At 38.2% G+C, this 18,628-nt stretch overlaps 1 protein-coding gene across 1 annotated transcript in view; it reads right to left on the bottom strand.

Annotated features, from left to right (window-relative positions):
* SCUBE1 (signal peptide, CUB domain, EGF-like 1) overlaps nucleotides 1-17,929 on the bottom strand; it is a gene marked incomplete at its 5' end in the record, with an annotated part of 73,202 nt that extends 55,273 nt beyond the window's left edge. Inside the window, one exon of the mRNA XM_010287310.1 lies at nucleotides 17,813-17,929. Coding sequence (XP_010285612.1) covers nucleotides 17,813-17,929 — 117 coding nt within the window. The remainder of the gene's footprint in view (nucleotides 1-17,812) is intronic.
* Nucleotides 17,930-18,628: the final 699 nt, after the last annotated feature.

The raw sequence follows: 18,628 nt of genomic DNA, 5'->3' as shown, positions 1-18,628 counted from the left end.
CCTGCCATGTAGGAAAAGAAAACACAGTGGATACCCACCATGGTATCTCTACCAGCTTTGAAATTACTTAGTCGAATCTCCCCATACTATTATTTGGACTCTCTGTAGAGGAGTCATAAATGTGGTGTCTTCAAACATAGTTCTCAAGTGGCTCCTTTTCGACTGATGACTCAGGTTGCAGAAGAATAGCTCAAACTTTCCATAGTGTTCTGCTCCCCTGTATCCTCAGGAATGCAAAAGTATATAAAGAACTGTATTTCTCCATGGGGGGTTGTATGTAAAATGCCCTGATGATCAGTGTCCAGACAACGTGCTGGTCATTTCAGACTAGGAGGTCTGATGGGCTTTCAGTGCATTAGCAATGAATTCCCAAAGGATTTCTCTTAATGCAGTAAGTCAATATTGTTAAATGATACCTTGCTCATACAAGTTGCTGATCTGCTACAAATACCAACTGATGTGCCCAGCACAAATGGTACACATGCAGAAATGGAAAATACAGACCAATGAAAAACCACAAAAGCATTAAAATTTACTAGTAAAAAATGTCAGGTGAAGGTATGGCATAATGGGCAACAAAGCACTCAAGCCTCCCATTTGCCCTGAAAATGGTTTGCTCCCCTCTCCCCAGGCAATTAAAAACAAACAAAAGGAAACATATGATTTGCACAAAGGTAGCTAAAACCTTCTTTAAAGTTGTAATACTTGGGGAAAAAATGCAAATTGTAAATACTAGTCTGGAGATGGCTCTTGGAAACACCATCACAAAATCTGTGGGCCTGTCTGAACCCAGAAAGAAACCCCAGGTCATCATGCTATTCATAAATAGTGGAGAAGTTCCACTCCAGCTTCTGTGACTCACTGTCATCTCTATGTGCATTGTTAAATGTAAGTCCAGGCTTGCAGCAAATCCCATAAGCAAAGGCCTGGCATCAAGGCAGACACTGTGGTGAAGTTAAGCACAACTATTCTCTGGATCTGCTTATGTGACCCTAGAGCCTTTGTGGCATTTGCTAATAAGTCACAGTTTTGGCACACAGATCCAAGTCCTCTTTTAAAATGCCTTTTCTTGGTAGTTATTTTGCAAAGCTCTCCATTTTTTTTTTTTTTGATACTCAAAAGCTAATTTCAGAAGAATGGAAGACGCTATGATTTTAGAAGAATGAAGGAGGGATAAATAAAGTACTTCTGAAAGAAGTGACTATCCTAAGTTTTCTGAGGATCTCAAAATACGAGGGAGGAAGTGGAATCAGCTTTAGCTAAAACTTCTCAGCTTTAAATAAAGGAACAGAAACTCAGATGCTTTGTGGTAAGCTGCATAGCCACAATTTGACTAGAGGAAACAGGCAGTCCGTTATTTTTCTTTTCATGTCCTTGTGAAGATTAATAAGAATGACTGTTCCTGTTCCACTTGTACCTTTTTAAGCTCTGCTCTGTATAATTCATATTTGGAAGGACCTGGTTTTGATCAGGGTGTGCGTGTGCATGCATGTGTGCATATATGCATATAAACTCACAAAGATTTGGCTTGCTGCATACAAGTCAGAGAACAAATTAAAAAGCAGGGATTTTAGGCCACTTAGAACTTAGCATTTCACATAAGCTGCTTAAAGGCAACTGAAAGGGTAATCAATGTGCAATCTTCACTTAGCTGTTGAACAATGATGGATATGGAGATTTCCAAATCCCCAGCACAGGCGGAAGTGAGGCTTCTCCTTTCAATGGCTGGACAAATATTTGAACTGATTGTGTCTGTCTAATCCTTTGCAGTTTCAAAATGCTACCTAGCTCCAGGAAAATAACATACTCCCAGATCAACCGAAAACAATTATGGAAACTTCATATCCTTCTTGCTTGTATTAATGATGGCGTGTTAGGATTAATAATGCTATTACCAGCATACAGTGGACATCAATATAGATGTATTTTCTGCAAAGTGGGCTAGTCTGCTGGTTCTTCTTATTCCCTGCTTTCATAATTTTCCTTTGCTTTTCTTTCCTTCTCTTTTCTCATGCTTCTACAAATCACCACCGTCCCCTAAACCTTGTAACCTGTGTTGCCTTGTTGACACATGTATTAGTTCCCTGACGCATGCAGACCACAAAGTACTTTATAAAGCAGCCACAAAACTTTTTAACCCCATGTCAGAGGTGGCAAAATAGACGCACAGAAAAACAAACTAACTCATCCACACTTGAATCCAAGCCCAGTGCACAACCCAACAGGCTACTTTGCTTAGACAGTGTGTCAATCAGCACAGGCTTGCACAAAACACATGTTGTTCTACGTGTTGCTCTACATTACAAATATTACCAGAGACATCAATGCTCAGATTGCAGTTATTTTAATATTTGCCTGTCACTTTGCAATAAAACTTGAAATATATTGAGTAACTCAGGATTAACATAAGTATAACCTATCAGGCTACACTTGCAATGCTCTAAGTAGCATTTTCCATAGCATCTTAAATAATGCATGCCAGGGATATAATATTAAGGTAAAAAGATAATTTCATATCCTCAGACTCATTGGATTCAATGCCACTGTGAGAAAAACTAAATCAAAGTAGAACTTAGGTTCTGCTGCTCCCTCCAGAAAACACTAAGCAGCTGTTATCTGGTAGTTTACAGGGAGTTTTAAGTCCTAGTTCCAGTTTTACAATGGTTTTATCTAGCAGTTTGGGCAAGTTGTAACACTTCTCTGCTTTACTTCATCTTTATAATGGGGTATTGGGAATCATCACTTGATATTTTCAGGAACAATGCTTTAAAATGGATTATTATAATTGAACAAAACATTATGAATCAAAATGATTTACTGTCAAATTTTTTAGTCAAATTGCAGTTGTTTTTAATTTGTGGTCTGGGCTTCTGAATAGTTTGATACAGCAGCATGTTCCATGCTGGTAATGTTTTGCCCTGGAAGATTTTGTGAATATGTGCCAGACCTGTATGGCCATCTTTAGGAAGTACAGCTGCTGTTCCACCACTCTACCCGTGACTGCATAGTTCGTTGCCTCTAACATGCTTTGCGTATTTCAGGGAGGAATAATTCTATTTATGCAGTGTCTTCTACTTGATGATTTCAAAGGCCAGCAGCTTATCAGCTTCATTACATTAAACCTACAAGACACTTCTGCAGGAGAGATAAGCTTAATTAATTCTCCTTTAACAAATATGAAACTGAGGCAGGTAGGGTAGTGTGTGACTTCCCTGCATCAGATAGCTACAAAATGAAATAAGGCATATATTACAGCACCTCTAATTTGAGTTTTGCACTTCAGCGACATCCTCATTTTCCCTCCCACAGTGCTAATTAACTGTAATGTATGATAATAATTACTGAACTGAAGTTCCACTAAGTAGCAAATGAAGTTTCTCTGTTTAATTAGGTTTATGGCTAGGTTGTGGGGCAAGGCATTTTCCTAATTAACAGAATTAAAACTAGACTGGGCAGACAGGAATGAGTGTAATTAAAATTTAATCTCCCTTATCCTGAAAACAGGCTGCCCACAAAATAGAGAGCTTTGTGTAAATGCTCTTGGAGCATGGAAAGGTTGAGGCAGGTTTCAACACATTTCCCTCATGTCACTTTCTCCATTTTCACCTGTTATCTTTGCAATTTCACGACGAAACCTGTCTTCCAACACAGATGGTAATCTGTCACATATGGATTTAGGTGTCAGCTATTCTCCTCCAGGACATATCCACTCTGACATTATCCACCAACCAATCAATAAAAGAGTCTGCCAGGCTGCCAAGAGATCAATCACCTTGTAAAACAAACATTATGTCCTATTATTTTCTTATTACAGTTAATTAGATTTATAAAACACAAAAAGCTTCGAAAGCGAAAAATGTAGAAATGCTGTCAGAATAGTTTAGGTCCTGATTTCTCATTTGTGAAAGGGAAGGGATTTACTAAATCTAATGTGAAAAGAAAGGATTTTCATTTAAATTTTTTGCTGATCACTGAGTTCTTTTTTAAACTTAGAAACATGTCAGTGCAATGCTACAAACCCGAACAGTGCAAGCTGTCTTAGGCTGTGACACCAGAAAGGGAGGTGGATTGGAGACATAAAGAAATAGACTGATAGAGTCTTTTACTGTCTAGGCTGAGCTAAATGTAAAAACTACCAGCCCCCGGCCCCAAAAAAGCCATAGGAAATGCAGAAAATAAAGTTAGCTTTGTCTTACTGTAATATTTTATCCATCAAAATGCTTTTTATAAAACACTGGAGAGGAGAAATAAGTGTGCAGTTGAGACTCTCGTCTGTATTTGAGGACAACAAATAACATCTCTCTGTTTTACAAAGCATGTGGAAAGTACATTACTCAGACTCTGGGAAACTCAGATGGTAACAACGATCGTGTTAAGTATATGCAGACCTGGAGGCTGTGGTTAGAATGGTGGTAGATAATTGTGCAAATACATTGGTCTGACTACTTATCTACCTTAATTATTCACACAGCCACTATATTTAATATTTTAATATTAGTATTTCTGCATTTTATGCAGGAGGAGCTGAGACAGAAGTTGCTGAAGGTTACACACAATGACAACAGTAAAGGAGTTAGTTCACTGTCTCTTAAGGTATAAATCAGGCAAAACTGGGGAGCTGACATCCCTGGGCATCTTCTCTGTAGTAGGTCTCACTAAAAAACAAGGCCTTGCTCTTACAGTATTCGATTTTTCCCATGTAATCCCAATGAAGAGCACAGGGGCAAATAAGCAAGCTGTGCACTATTGGACCAAGAAACAAGAAACCCTAGACTTAGCATATTAACTCAATTTACCTTTACTCATAGTCGTCTTCATTTTCCCCCTTGGAATTGCTATCTGCTCAGGAAAGTGTGCTTGTTTCCAAGAATCTCAGTTTGCTTCTAAAAATTGTGTTTGATTTAATTAAATATAATTTAAAAATAAACTTGCTATTAAGGACAGTTGAAGATACTAATGCTCTGTCTAAAATCCCATTGAAACTATGCTAGCTTTCCTAGGATAAAGCCACCCCTGCTGAAAAGGACAGATGAATGCAATTAGCCCATGATAATTCAAATGCCGTGTAGCTGATAATGAATCCAAGAAAATTGGCTGGTGACCAAAAATTAACCCTCCAAAACTTTTGGAGACATTTTGAAGACATTACTTCAACCAACCAGGGATCAGTTCTGTACCAGGGAAGACAAATACTTCACTGAGAGCAGGATCTAGCCATATGAAAAACAAGCTGTATTTTAGGATGAAAAAAGCAATAATAAAAGAATGAAAAAAATACAGTAAGTTTTGAATGTTGGTAGCTATGATTATGTGAGTAGTCAACCCCTAAATTACAGAAAGCACAGCACACTTTTACATAATAAACTGTGGTTGCTGATCCTCAGGGAGCTTTATATTGTTGAATAAATGCAAGGTCTTTTCAACAACTGAAATGCAAAATATGACCCTCCCAAGCATTAATTTAAAGGATTTGGCATTTTCAAAGGGGAGGTTCACAAAGACAAATAACAACTGCAAGTTTCCAGGGAACCGGGATATTGCCTAGTCATGAAAAAACCCTAACTTAGTACACATGAATTTATTTTGTGGGGATAGATGAAACCCTTGGGAGGGAATGAAACTGAATGAGTTACATGGCAGCTGACCCAAGTCTGCAATTTTTTAATGGAAGATAATCTGATATATTATATTTGCCTGTCATTAAAAAGTCTACAGCAGACAAATGAATTGTATGTCTTTAAGCTAAAAAAAAAAGGCAATCGCCCCCAAAAGAGGGAAGGAACAGTGAAAGTTTCACACCCATTCTGGATTAGATAAATTTGCAGCAGCAACTAGAAGGCAGATGTTATCCACAGTTTTGTTTCTTGGATTCTACTCTCCACCCTCTCTTCTCTTTTTTTTTTGTCTGCCATTCCATTTTCTTCTTTCTGACAAATTTCACCTGTGTTGGTATCTAAAATTTGCATTTAATTTCATTTTTCCTCACTGTGGCCTGGAACTTCACTTCTCTCCTAGAAAGTCTGGATCAAATTATGTCTCTATATCTAAATTCACTGCTCTGATGCCCTGTCGACATACATACCCATCAATCAGTGTCTAATTGCGCATTTTTCTGACTGCCTTGCTAGGCTTCTGACCACTTGCAGTCACCTACCACCAAGAGCTCTCTATCTTTTCCTCCCCCGAATGCCACACATTTTCTGCTGGTGACCAGCATCTTTCTGTCTCTCCAACAGATCTCCATCACGTATGATTTTACCACCAACTCTGCTGACCCTTCTCCTCTCTCTGTGCCTCCCTCTGCTCCTCAGTCAGATGCTCTGTCATCTTATGACATGTCAGATTTGCCACTGCAAACAGTTAATTTCCTCTTTAAAAAAGCGGGGAAAAAATTAGAATCCTAATTCTGAGTCACCTCCCAGTTTTATCAAGCCTTGAAACAGTTGTTTCCAGGGCAGCAGCACTGGGCCAGATGACTATGGCCCCCTCACTGGACATGACACAGTTTTCTACTAAGCAGCTGCAGCTGCCTGCCAGATGCTGTTACCCTTTTCCTCACATTGGGTTGATCTTATTTATTCTTTGTCTTGAGACTGGCTAACATTGATGTAATCACTTAAAATGACTGTGGCCTCAGCAATAAGGCTATTGCCAACAGGCCTTAATGTTTGCTTCTTTAATCCACATTTAGGTAGCTATTTTGAAAATGTTTTTGTAGCTACCTGAGAGCTTGTGCTCTGGTCTAGCTTCCCAGTCTTATGCATCTCTTCTAAAAACATGCAGCTCTTTTGATAAACTGAACTTGACCATTGCTCTTCCATTAGCTACTCTGTTTTCCCTCTCTCAATCCTGATCTTCATGAGTTTGGTTTTTTTGGACACAGATGATCTTGCATCTTGCTTAAGTCCTACCAAATCAAAAATCACCTCAGAACTGCTTCTATTTTTTAATATTCCCTTTTGGCTTTAGTCTTCCATTTGTCACTCTTATCAATCAAATTTAGAAAAATTCCATTGCATCTTCTTCTTTCACCAACTATAAGTCTACCTGTTATCTCTGCAGTATAGTCCATGCATATGCTTGATGCATATGCCAAGGAATTCCCTATAGAAGCGTCTACTGTGTTGAACTATACAATCTTCTTGGTGCTTTCCCGAAGAGGTTACAAAATGTGTGTTCTCAGAAACTCTTGCCAGTACTCAAACACTGAACGCAACCACTGTTTTCATGACAAAAGTCCTCATTTTCCTCTCACTTAATGTTGTTTTCATTCCTTTTTTCTTTGGTTAGGCAGCTGCATCTATTGTTTCATTGTCCTAAATCACCCACTGGCTGCCTTTGGTCACCTCTTTGGCACAAATGCTTCTAATTTCTTAATCATGTGGGTTTTGACAGAAGAAGAGTGTTAGGAAGGGGAAGAGACAGGGAGATCATTTGCTGGTGATGCAACATTTACCCAGGAAAGCTGTTGGTTTCCATAAATCACTTGAGCTGTTTGAGTTTCACACAGATCTGCATTTACCAAGAAGATACCTGCTTGCTTCCTAAAAATGGCATGTGATCTCATGATGCTTTAAGTATGCAGAAGCACTGGAAAATGGTCAAAACTTGTTTGTCAGAAGGCGTTTTAAAGAAAATTCAGCTATTTTAATTGAAAATTTAATTGTACATTTAATCTGTGCATCACAAGTACATAGAAAATGAATATAGTCCTAAAAGGACTAGTGTAGTTACAGGAGGACCCACATTTTCATTACCATCACATCAGTCTCATGTTCATGAATTAATTTAGGTGCTGACTTCTCGTGCAAGACTACGACATTCCTCTGTCAATTCTCCATTCTTGTGTCATAGAATTTATGCATGCAAACATATAAGAGGTTTTTGTATTCATTTTTTTTCTTATTTTTAGGATAAAAGATTGATGTCAGCCACAAGATTTATATTTGCCTTGTGTTCAGAATGGAGAGGGCAAAGGTATTTTTCGTTTTGATTCATCGCTGTAGTGGCTTGTGATCATATCTGAGTCTCTTCTATTTTCTGATAGCTCTTTGCTTAAATGTACGGAGAAGCAAACTCAAATGGTGTTTATATTTGAACTTGCACTTATTTCTAACTACAAACACTGGTAAGTTGTTGTAGCTTGAAAGCAGAGTCATATAAGGGGTCCAATGGAAGTAGAGTTGCTGTATAATGAATTATGAAAACTAGATCTCGATTTGACTATTGGGAAGTTTAGTCTTGGTTTATGTTGATAAGAAGCAGGGAGAAAGCCATCAGGGAGAAAGTATGGCTCAAAACAAACCACTTCAGTAAACACTTAAGGGTTGTTAAAAGACAACATATACTTTAATAACTAACATCTAAAATTCTACCCCTTGACTCCAGACAGCTTGCGAGCTGGCTTTGACAAGCAGGCTACTGCCTGCTGTTGATAAAAATCAAGGAAGTCCAATTCCTCTGCAGTAGGACTTTTTTCTGAAAGAGTGACACATAAGGTAGAAGGAAACCAGAGAGGGACTGGAATTTTGTGCTGCATCGACTTTCACATGCGAGTGGAGAACACAGGCCTCTTTGCACCACTGTATTAACACTCATTTTTTCTTATGTTTCTATTGTTGAGATCAAGAAGAGTCACTGCAGTCCTCACTGGTCAGACTCTGAAGGGAAGTGGAATGGGTAACCCCGTTCAGAGATATTTTCAAGGCAAGTAAAGTGGGTACCCTATAGGCTGGGATTAGACTATTTGCATGTGCTCATAAGCATGTTATTGCCGTAGGATATGAGTTCAGAGGGTGCCAGCTGTTCCATGTTATTTCCCAATGCACATATCTCTAAGCTTGTGCAAACAGGAGGTAGCTTAGCCATATGATGTAAGACCTCTAATCCCATCAGGAATTACCAAGGCTGATGTGCTTATTTTTCCTTGGGGTCACCTATTCTTCTGACCATATTCTAAAAAATGGGACACTGTGGGATTCCTGAGAGAGGTAAAGGGCACAAGGCTCAAAATCAAAGTTGATGTACTCTGAGAGCTGATGCATAGAAGAGAGGACAGACATTCTAGTTTGCTATCCAAGGCAGGAGCAATATGGGCCTTGGGGATCAAAGGAGGAGTCACAGAAGGTGCAGTCTATACAAAGGCCTGAGGATGACAACCTCTATTTTAAAAATGAAACAGTAATTTTCAATGTCTTTTTTCTGAGGTTCCTGACTTGAAATCCCACAAGGATTCAATTTTCTGAAATGTCTGAGAAAGTTTCCCCTAAAAGGCCTGAAGTGTATCTCGCCAATCACCTAAAAACCTTGTATCACTTGCCACTCCCAGGAATCATGGTTAAAATATTCTATCTATCTGCTTGGGTCAGCTTCTTCATAGAGGGTCTAAGCACTTAGTGTATCTCAATCTGTTTTCATTTGCAAAGTTTTGCATTTTTTTCCAGTGGAGATACCAAAATTGTAAATTAAAGCCTACTGTCTTTCCCTTCATTACTTTTGACAGACTTTAAGCAACATCCATACTATTGTTCTGGGATATCCCAGAGCAATCCAACCCAGATAGCTTTATTTATGTGCAGCAAGCAAAGAGAAGTTACTTATTAGCATAAATGAAAAGTTGCTCTCACTAGTCATCACTGGTCCTTTGACTGAGAGTAAGGCTAAGGGACCATTTTCCATATGCTACTTTCCAAACCAAATTATGAATATAAGGCGCTGTATCAGCAGAATGTTAACAAAATTTAATGTGCCGTAGACCAAATCACTCTGACATCAAGCAGCAATGGTATGAACCAGTATTAAGGGTACAACCACTCTACTAACTACATAAGTTATCTTAAAGCTATGACACAGAAGTAAAATGGCCATTTCAGGTGCTGCAATTGTCAAGGGAAGTGTAATCAGAAGAAAAGAATAAGACAAGCAGGTCTCTGCTCTTTCTGGCTTTGTCAGACGTCCTCTTCAAATAACCCACTGCTGCTTGTAATCTTGTGACTGACATTTATGCTGACATTTACTGGTGCCACAGCACTCTGACTGCAGTGGAGGTGATGACTGCCAGCAACTTACTTCATTCCAGTTTATTCTTTGACACCATTTGCATGTATGTTTTTTCCCTTTTTTTTGAGAGAACACTGGAAAATGCTAATGGCTTATTATGTCTAATGGCTCATAATGATTATGTTCCTCAAAAATGACATGTGTCTAAAGTGGAGGAAGCTAAACTGACCTCTCCACACATGTTCAAAAAAATCTTCATGTTGCTAGAGAAAGATGATCTGGAAAAAGCTCTTTTTGTATGTCCCAGGACCTGTTCTGGGTGCCTATACAATAATTATTGACACTAATGCTATGTAACATAGAACAGGCACCAATATTCCTTTCACTGTGTGGAGTATCACAGATACCACACTAAAGGATGCTGCTAATGGGAGATGCACAGAAAGTAGACTGTGGATGTCAAGTAGTAGTCAGGCAGCTATGAACAGATTTGCTTCTATAAGCAACCTCTAGAAGTTTAAACTCTTGAGGAGATAATTTAAATTCCTTTTAATTTATAATGCTGGTGTATGTGAATGAATTCAACAGGGAACATAATTCCACATTTATAGCATAATATCTTAGTGATTCTAATGCAATACATTCCTCGAAGTTTTGCAGAAGCTAAATATCAGAATTCTGCGGCTATGCACCTTCAAATTGAAGTTACACACTTCAGTGGGGAACTTAGGTTACCTTTCAGCATGCTATGCTACTGATTGATATCTTCTCTAATGCTTCTTATGCATTTATGAAAAAGTCATGTATAACTTTGGTAAAATGATGGTATCACTTAAAGAGAAACCTAAGGATTTTCTATGGCAATCTAACTGAGGAAAACTTTGTATTTGGGTGACTACTTTCAAGGAGGTCTCTTTATAGCTAAGGAAGAATACTAGAACAGTGCCCAAACCAAAAAATAAAAGAAGTTAATTCACATGAATTCATTTGTGTCTGTCTTGCATTTGGCTCTTAGGTGAGACAAATCATAGTTCAGAAGACCTGATCCAAACCTATAGACTTGACTCTAAAGGCATTGAGACACTTAGATGATGTGAAAAATGTGCTTGTATGTGCCGCTGAAGTTCTATCTGCCTTGGTATAAACTTGACTGATGCATACATTTTACAGACGTTATCTTGCACAGTGATATATTTTACTGTCAAACTTTTACTGGCATTTAAAAATATGTCAAGTTGATCGGGGATACTAAGAAAACAAAACCTGAGTTCATCATAGGTAATTACTCCTACTGCAAAAACTTCCCCATTTAGGCAATCAGTGAAAAAAAATGCCACTCTGAAACGTATCCAATCAATCACAGTCAAACAAAGTTAGTACCATAACTCAAGCAAGCTAATAGTTGATGTACCAGATTAACAATTGCGTCTTACTACTAATAAATAATAAAAATAACCGGCAACTCCTTCGGGTGTTCCTTTCTAAAAAAAGAGGAAACATTTTCAGTCTCATATGAATTGATCAGGAGTGACAAGATGCAATTCTGAAAGCTTTAGTCAATTTAATCCAATTAAGAGAAAAAAACTAAAACAAATTTTAAGTAATTTCGACTAATGGAATGATGGAGGAAATCATAACTGTTCACAGATATTCTGTAGCCAGGAAATGAAGCCAAATTGGCCAGCTAATCTGTTCATTGTGAGCTCTTCACTTAGTGTTAGTGTGTTCTGAATGAAAAGAGAGGAAAGCCTTCAACATATGAGACAGATTCCTGTACCAAACTGATGTCAAGCATTAATTTTAAACATTTAATTTAATGAAACCTTTCAGTTCATATTTAACAAAACATGTTATATTTTGCTTCATTGAAACTCATAAAATCTTTCCTCACAGAAACAATTCCATTTTCAAAATTTAATTCACTTTCAGGGTTTCACTTTTTTGTGAAACAATTTAAAATGCATTTTCCTGCTGTAATAGGCTGCAATTAAGAAAGATAAAAAAGAGCAATTACTATGCCAACCTAAAAAAGCCAATGCAAAAATGCCCTTTTATTTCAATAAACTTTGATTCTGTTCTTTCACCGAATTGTTCATTAGTCTCTGTGCTCCTGCTCTTATTTTCTAGATTGCTTAATGATAAGGAAGATTACAGGGTTGAGTTACTGGACAAACCATTCAACACTAAGGCATTTCTGATGCTTCCACTGCAGCAGAGTTAAGTATTTAAGCATGTAAGTGCCACATTTCTTTCCTGCATCTGAATGCAAAAGGATGGGGGCCTGTTTCGAGGAAGCAGAGAGCACACCACATTGCTGGGTAACCATGACAATGAGACAGCAGGAAGAAGAAATGTTTGCCTAAACAGCATCCAGCCACATAACCCCAGCGTAACACTGCTCTAGTTAAACAATATGCCCAGAGGACTAAGAAGGACTGACTTAGTGTTGCACTGTAACTAAAATGCCCCATCTCTAGGTGGAGATGTGCAGGGACCTTTCTGTCTCCTAAATACATGCCCGTGAGATCACCTAGGCTTGGCAAAGATCCATTCGTGCACATGAATTAATGCTGCTGTATTTAGCCACAGCTGGTGACAGATTACCAATGTAACATCATACTGAAACTAAAACCACTGACGTTCTAGCCCAGCTGAGTATCTACCTCCTCAAAATCCCACTGTCAAGCTTACCGATGAAAATGATGCAAAATAGAAAGTTAGCTAAACAAAATAATATACATCATGCTATCACAAGACATCTCTGTGGCATTGCAAAGTTAGGTGGTACTTTAGAGATGTTTATGGAAAAGCCATATTTGAGATGTGGCTTTTGCTCCATAACCCTTAAAAATCAGTTATGCTTCTCTCCTCCTGCTTAAAAATTATATTCACTCTGGCATTTGTCTCTAGGAGTTCAGCAAGTGCTGCACCCTGCACAGCTCCTCTATGTCTATGTGTACACTGCTGGGAAGCTGCATTATTCTGGGGCACAAGAGGGCCTGGGGGGCACAGTTTCTCTGTTAAATCCCTGAGGCAGACATGGGACACATCAGACACATGGTCCTACATTTTACACCATGCCAGAAGCCTGTGGCCCTTCCTCTTGCTTTAATTCACTTCTTTGAGAACCCACTAAGAAAGCCCCATCTCTCTCAGACGTCTTTTGCAATCATTCCTAGTCCTTCTCTACTGTAAGTCCTGGAAGAAGAATGCTCCCTTGGTCAGCTTGTCTCCCATCCTTCTGCCTTTGGGCTGCCCTTGGGCAGACAAGCTCTTTATTGTTTGATCCAGTTTGGCAGCTGGATTTAAACAACCTTCAGAAATCTGTGCTAAGTCTAATCTAGTCTGACTTGACCTCTCTTGAACCCCACAAGTTTTTTGCAAATGAGTCTCTTCCTTTATCAGCTATATAAGTTGTATTTAATATCATTAAAATGCTAAACTGATGAATCTTCTCACTAAGGGAGATTACAGCTGCATACATGAAAAGGGTACTCAGCAGGAAGGATGCACAGAAGCCAACAAGCAAGGGAGCTAGGGACCACAGAAACCCTGATATGCACAATATAGGGGATATTAAAAAGTGGCTAGGCGGCAATGAGCAATAAGCATCCTGGGCCACTATGTCTTTTCATCCTCTGGCTCCCTTTCTGTCTGTATTTGCTGACTTCTGTGGGATGACTCAGTAGGCATTGAAGGAAATGAACTACACTGTTTTGCTGTATGTAGCACAATAATCAACAGCACCAAATGAACTCAGCATCAAGCTGGGATCAGGCAGTTACAATGGTAGAAGAAATTAGACAGCATTAATTAGAGGGAGAATATGGAACTCTTTCTGCCCGGGATGTGACTCTTCTCTTAGCTGATGAAAGCATCCATGGTTTGGCTTATTAAGAGCCAAGTTGATAGAAAAGTTGAAGGGAAAAAAGGAGTGTTCTCCATTGTGTGCCAACCCAGCTGAGGGAAGACTTGAGTTTGAGACTGACTTTTAAAGAACAGCAAAAGGTTAATGAATTTTTATCCCAGCCACCATTGATACACCTGAAGGTCCCTCTAACTAGATCACAGACAGCACTTTTGCTTTTATTTCACTAAAAGACCAGGTAAGTAATATATGTAAGGGAGAAAGAATCAGAGATAAAAAAGACTTTTTCAGCTTCCAGAAACCAAAACAATCTTCTGCTAAAGTAGTCTTCCTATGGGCTATGCAGCTACCTGTACATGTTCCATGTCAAAACTTTCTCCACAACAATTCTTTTTTCTTATTTTATTGACATTTGATATAAACTGGACTGCACTCTGCATTAACAAAAGGAGCTTGATTCTTTGAGGTACAATGAACTCTCACTTCCCACTGAGCCTGTGAAAGAGGTTGACATGCAAAACTGCTGAAGGCAGGTCCCTTGCATTACTTGGAAATTGCTTTCCTGCACCCTCCATATTCTGCTACATTGGGAAAGGGCCAGGAGGTATACCAGAGCTTCAGTCCAGACAGTTCTGTACTCTGTGATTTGAATCCATCCCAGCCTTTATGGTAGAATCAGAGAATACGAAATATGACAGTTCAAATAAATTGTAGAACAGTTAGCTACATTGAATAGGGTTTGTTTGCCATCTTTTGGCAAATAAAGCATGTTTGCATATTTTACATTTTTTAAAAATTGCCTTGCCTTTTGTATGCATGCTTGCCTTTTTTCTATACTAAACAGTTAATGAAATTCCAAACTACTAAACAAAGACCTGTGAACATTTTGGACAGCACACTCTTTTTCCCATTATATGTCTGTACAATGCCTAAACCAGACTAGTCGTGATTTTTTAACAGAACCATCTAGGAATTGTTGTTATTTAGAAAGATAATATTTTTATTTATTTCATTAATTTAAAACTAAATGTTCTTTAATATAACCCGATTCCCTTGTAAAAAATAAGGAAGAAAAGTGGCAATAGATTTCCATAAAATAGCAGTATGGTAAAAGTGCACTATTGAGGCAATCACCTACAAGTGAGCTAGAATTACAGATTAATAAACTACAAAACATCCACCTCGGAGTACTCAAAAGTTCAGATGTTTCTTTGAGTCTTGTCTTATTTAAGCCTCTTGAACCTAAGCAACTACACAATTTCAAATAGTAGCTACACTATGTAAAATGTCTTAGAGAGGAAGATGCCAAAATGGACTGAAAAATCATAGAGTTTCCAATAAAAACATTATTTTTGGTCAACATTATTTGCTAAATTCAATCTAAACATATGAATCATTTTGCTCAACCCACAACTGTATTTTTCTATTAATATATTAATTAACCCTGCAATGTCTCTCAGCCTTTCTTACATGCCCTGTCTCTCTACTTTCCTTTATTAGATAATGGCATATCTTTCTTCCATATTTAGAAATATAACCTCTCTTAAAATGATGCTTCCATGAAAAACCTCACTTGGACATGCTGTGGCACTTGATGGAATTGACAACTCTGCCCAAGAAAGACAGGATGCGACAGCAGATCCCTGAAGATGCTTTAAAGGACATCCCATAGACAATCCATGGCTCTTACCACACAGATGTAATGTTACAGCTAGAATATATATCAGGTATATACTGAACTGTATATATGAGAAATTGTGGGCCAGTCAAATCAAGGAGGCCAAAGAGAAAAAGAATCAAAGAAGAAAACTTGAGTTGATCACACTTTTGTTTCCTAGAGAAGTCAGAGGAAGGAACATGCGCACACTGAAGTTCTCCACCCCAGCCTTTTCCAGGTGAATTTCCCCACCTATAAGCAAGAGGAGCCGAGAAGGCATCAATGACACTCCACCAAAATGCTCACTTTTGCACTCAGAAGATGTAAAGGGCTGCCTGCAAAAGCTACAGAAGAAACTTCACTGGTCAGTTTAAGTGCAGGATCCCTTATGCACAGATTTAAATGGGAAGTTATTTTAGCTTCAGGGAAGCAGAATCTAGCCCAGAAAACTCACAGTGCAATACATTAGGTAAATATTATTAACTTCAGTTAAATTAAATGCAAAACATGTATTTTACCATTTTATGATGAAGAGTATTTCCTAAAATGTCAATAAGGGTTAAAAAGAAATGGCCTGATTGGTTTGTTAAACCATGTGAGTTAATTTCCAGTTGCTGCTTATTTTAAGAAAGTAAGAAAGAGTTTGCAGCATCATAAAAATACAGATTCTGTTTCTTATATTTTCTTCTCATAAAAAAGGGGAAAAGAAAAAACTATGAAAGAGCTTAGAGCTAGGGTATTTGGTTTGAGGATCAGTTGAGTATTTCATTTTGTCTGTAGCACTAATTATAGACTTAATTATTACATAAATATTGTTTCATATTAGTTCTACAGCCAAAGTTCTAAATTTAGAAATAATCTTTTTTTTCATGATGCAGTTTCAATAATAAACATTATGATCAAGTCTAGGTGTATGCTACAGTATTAAAATGCCTCCTTTTTAAGCACTTGGTGGAATCACTGTTACTGCTCTGCTATGGCTTAGCTAGTCTGCCTGTAAAAGTGAAGATTTATTTTTATGTGGCTTGAACTGAAACGACTTATTTTTGATGTGTGCTCACCCTTAACTATTAACATTGTGTGCAATGGCAGTTTAAATGTTTTATTTTCAAATAAACAGGCAAATGGACTGTTATTTCTATAAATACTAACAGGATCATGCCCAAGCACTGGGATTTTTCAGCCTGGAGCAAGAGGAAACCACACATTTTCTGTTTATTTTTGTGGGGTTTACTATTTTAAGTAACATCAAGCCCCAGACTGAATATATTCTGACATTTCTGGTTACTTTGAAGGAAAAAAGTCCCAATAGTTTCTTAGCAAGTTAGGTCAACTTATGCTAAGTCACTGAGTGATAAAAAAGTATTCTCTGTGATAACAATATATGCAATGTCCTCCTGGGTGTCCATCACCAAGTCTCTTGCAATGGAGCTCAAAAGAAATACATAGGAAGATGGGAAAACGGTTGATGGTCCTACGAACCAGCCTGATCCTACTAACATGGATCCAAATCTACTTGTGTGCATAGTGCTGTTGTGTGATTCTGCAGGGATATGTGAGAACTGTCCCTGTCTCCTTAACTGAGAACAGATGTTGTCAGTGATATCAGATGCTCTTTTCTGTTCTCTCTTCCCCTGACCTCATTTTTAACACACTCATGAAGGACAAAACACCAAAGTTCTTGTGCTGCCTTTGGAACAGTAAAATCTGAGCATCAGCTGTATGGTTTAGACTTGTGCACTAGTAAGTGTTGTTTTGGTTTTCCTTTGTAGCTGGCTACTTATATCTTGAAGGGGCAGAAATGGACAATTGTCTGGGTTTTTTTGAGCAATTCCTCTGCATCTTTTGCTTGGCTTCACTTAGTAATAACCAGTTGATTATATGCAGGTAACAAAGTACTGGTTGAGAATTTTAACTTGCTTTTTGAATAGACAAATTCAGACACCATTAAGTGACTGAAGTTTTACAAGGGTATCAGACTACCTTTTGAAACTGAAGGCTTTTTGCAGCCCAGAATTGTTCCTCTAAATCTCTGGTCAGTTTGAAACAGTTTGACCTCTGTATCTCATTTCTTTGCAGTAATAAAACCCTCTAATAAACTGAGAGAAAAATGATTGAAATAGGTAAATACAGAAAAATTAGGGAAGGAGAAAGCTAATGAACTCAATTGCAATCACTATGCCAGTATTGCCTTAACTTAAAAGTATTGATTAAATAACTGAATATTTACATCTTGTACTGGAACCGCTGAAGGCAAATGATGCATTGCAAAGCAAACAGAAGCTGACCTTTGCACGTTTTCCCATCAGGCTGCAGGGTAAATCCAACTGGGCAACTGCATCGTACCCCTGTTGCGGTATCCTTGCAAGTCCGATCACAGCCTCCATTATTGACAGCACATGTTTCTGCAGAATGAAAGAGAAAGAGAGAGGGAGAAAGGCAGTGTAATGAAATGTTCTGGGGGAGGGGAGAGGCACTGACTCTTTGGGGCAAAATGACAACATTATGAAAGCAAACTAAGTTCAAGCAAGCCAACTGAAGCAAGCTCTCAAGGTCATCAGGGCCCATGTACTGGTTTTGACTTGTAAATCATTTCCACAAGTCATGATTTCTTTCTCCCCCCAAACGGGTGTTTTTATTTATTATATTTAGTTAGTGCTTTTGAACTGTCTTAGACAATAGGATGGGGTTATTACATATGAAACAAGTTTAAAAAGAAAAAAAGTGATTGCCTTTAAAAGCAGAACCAAACATTCAGTCTGTTTCGTATCAGTCAATGTCTAGCTGAGGCTTTTTAAGGTTCATTTTTTTAAATGCCGTTGTAGGCATAATGAACTTTAAAAAGCAGTAGAAAGCAAAGCAGAGTGCTAGACTTGGAACTGAGAATTTAAAACCCTTAGTTAAGAAAGAGTTAATGGAAAATGAACTACATATATCACTTTGACAAGAACCTACATGCCCAATCTGTTCTTACTGATCTACAAGCAAAAGGCATCTGGGTTTTGTCCACTTAAAGCTTTTTGCAAATTGAAAGGAGTTTGGAGTGGGTGGGAGGGCATAATTGAGGTCACTGAACCCATTCCAAGCTGTGTCATTGAAATTTC

Source organism: Phaethon lepturus, unplaced genomic scaffold (genome assembly GCF_000687285.1).
Source record: "Phaethon lepturus isolate BGI_N335 unplaced genomic scaffold, ASM68728v1 scaffold11635, whole genome shotgun sequence".
NCBI classification, from domain to species: Eukaryota; Metazoa; Chordata; class Aves; order Phaethontiformes; family Phaethontidae; genus Phaethon; species Phaethon lepturus.
The sequence above is the reverse complement of the archived record's forward strand: the minus strand, read 5'-3'. Positions and strand labels throughout refer to the sequence as shown.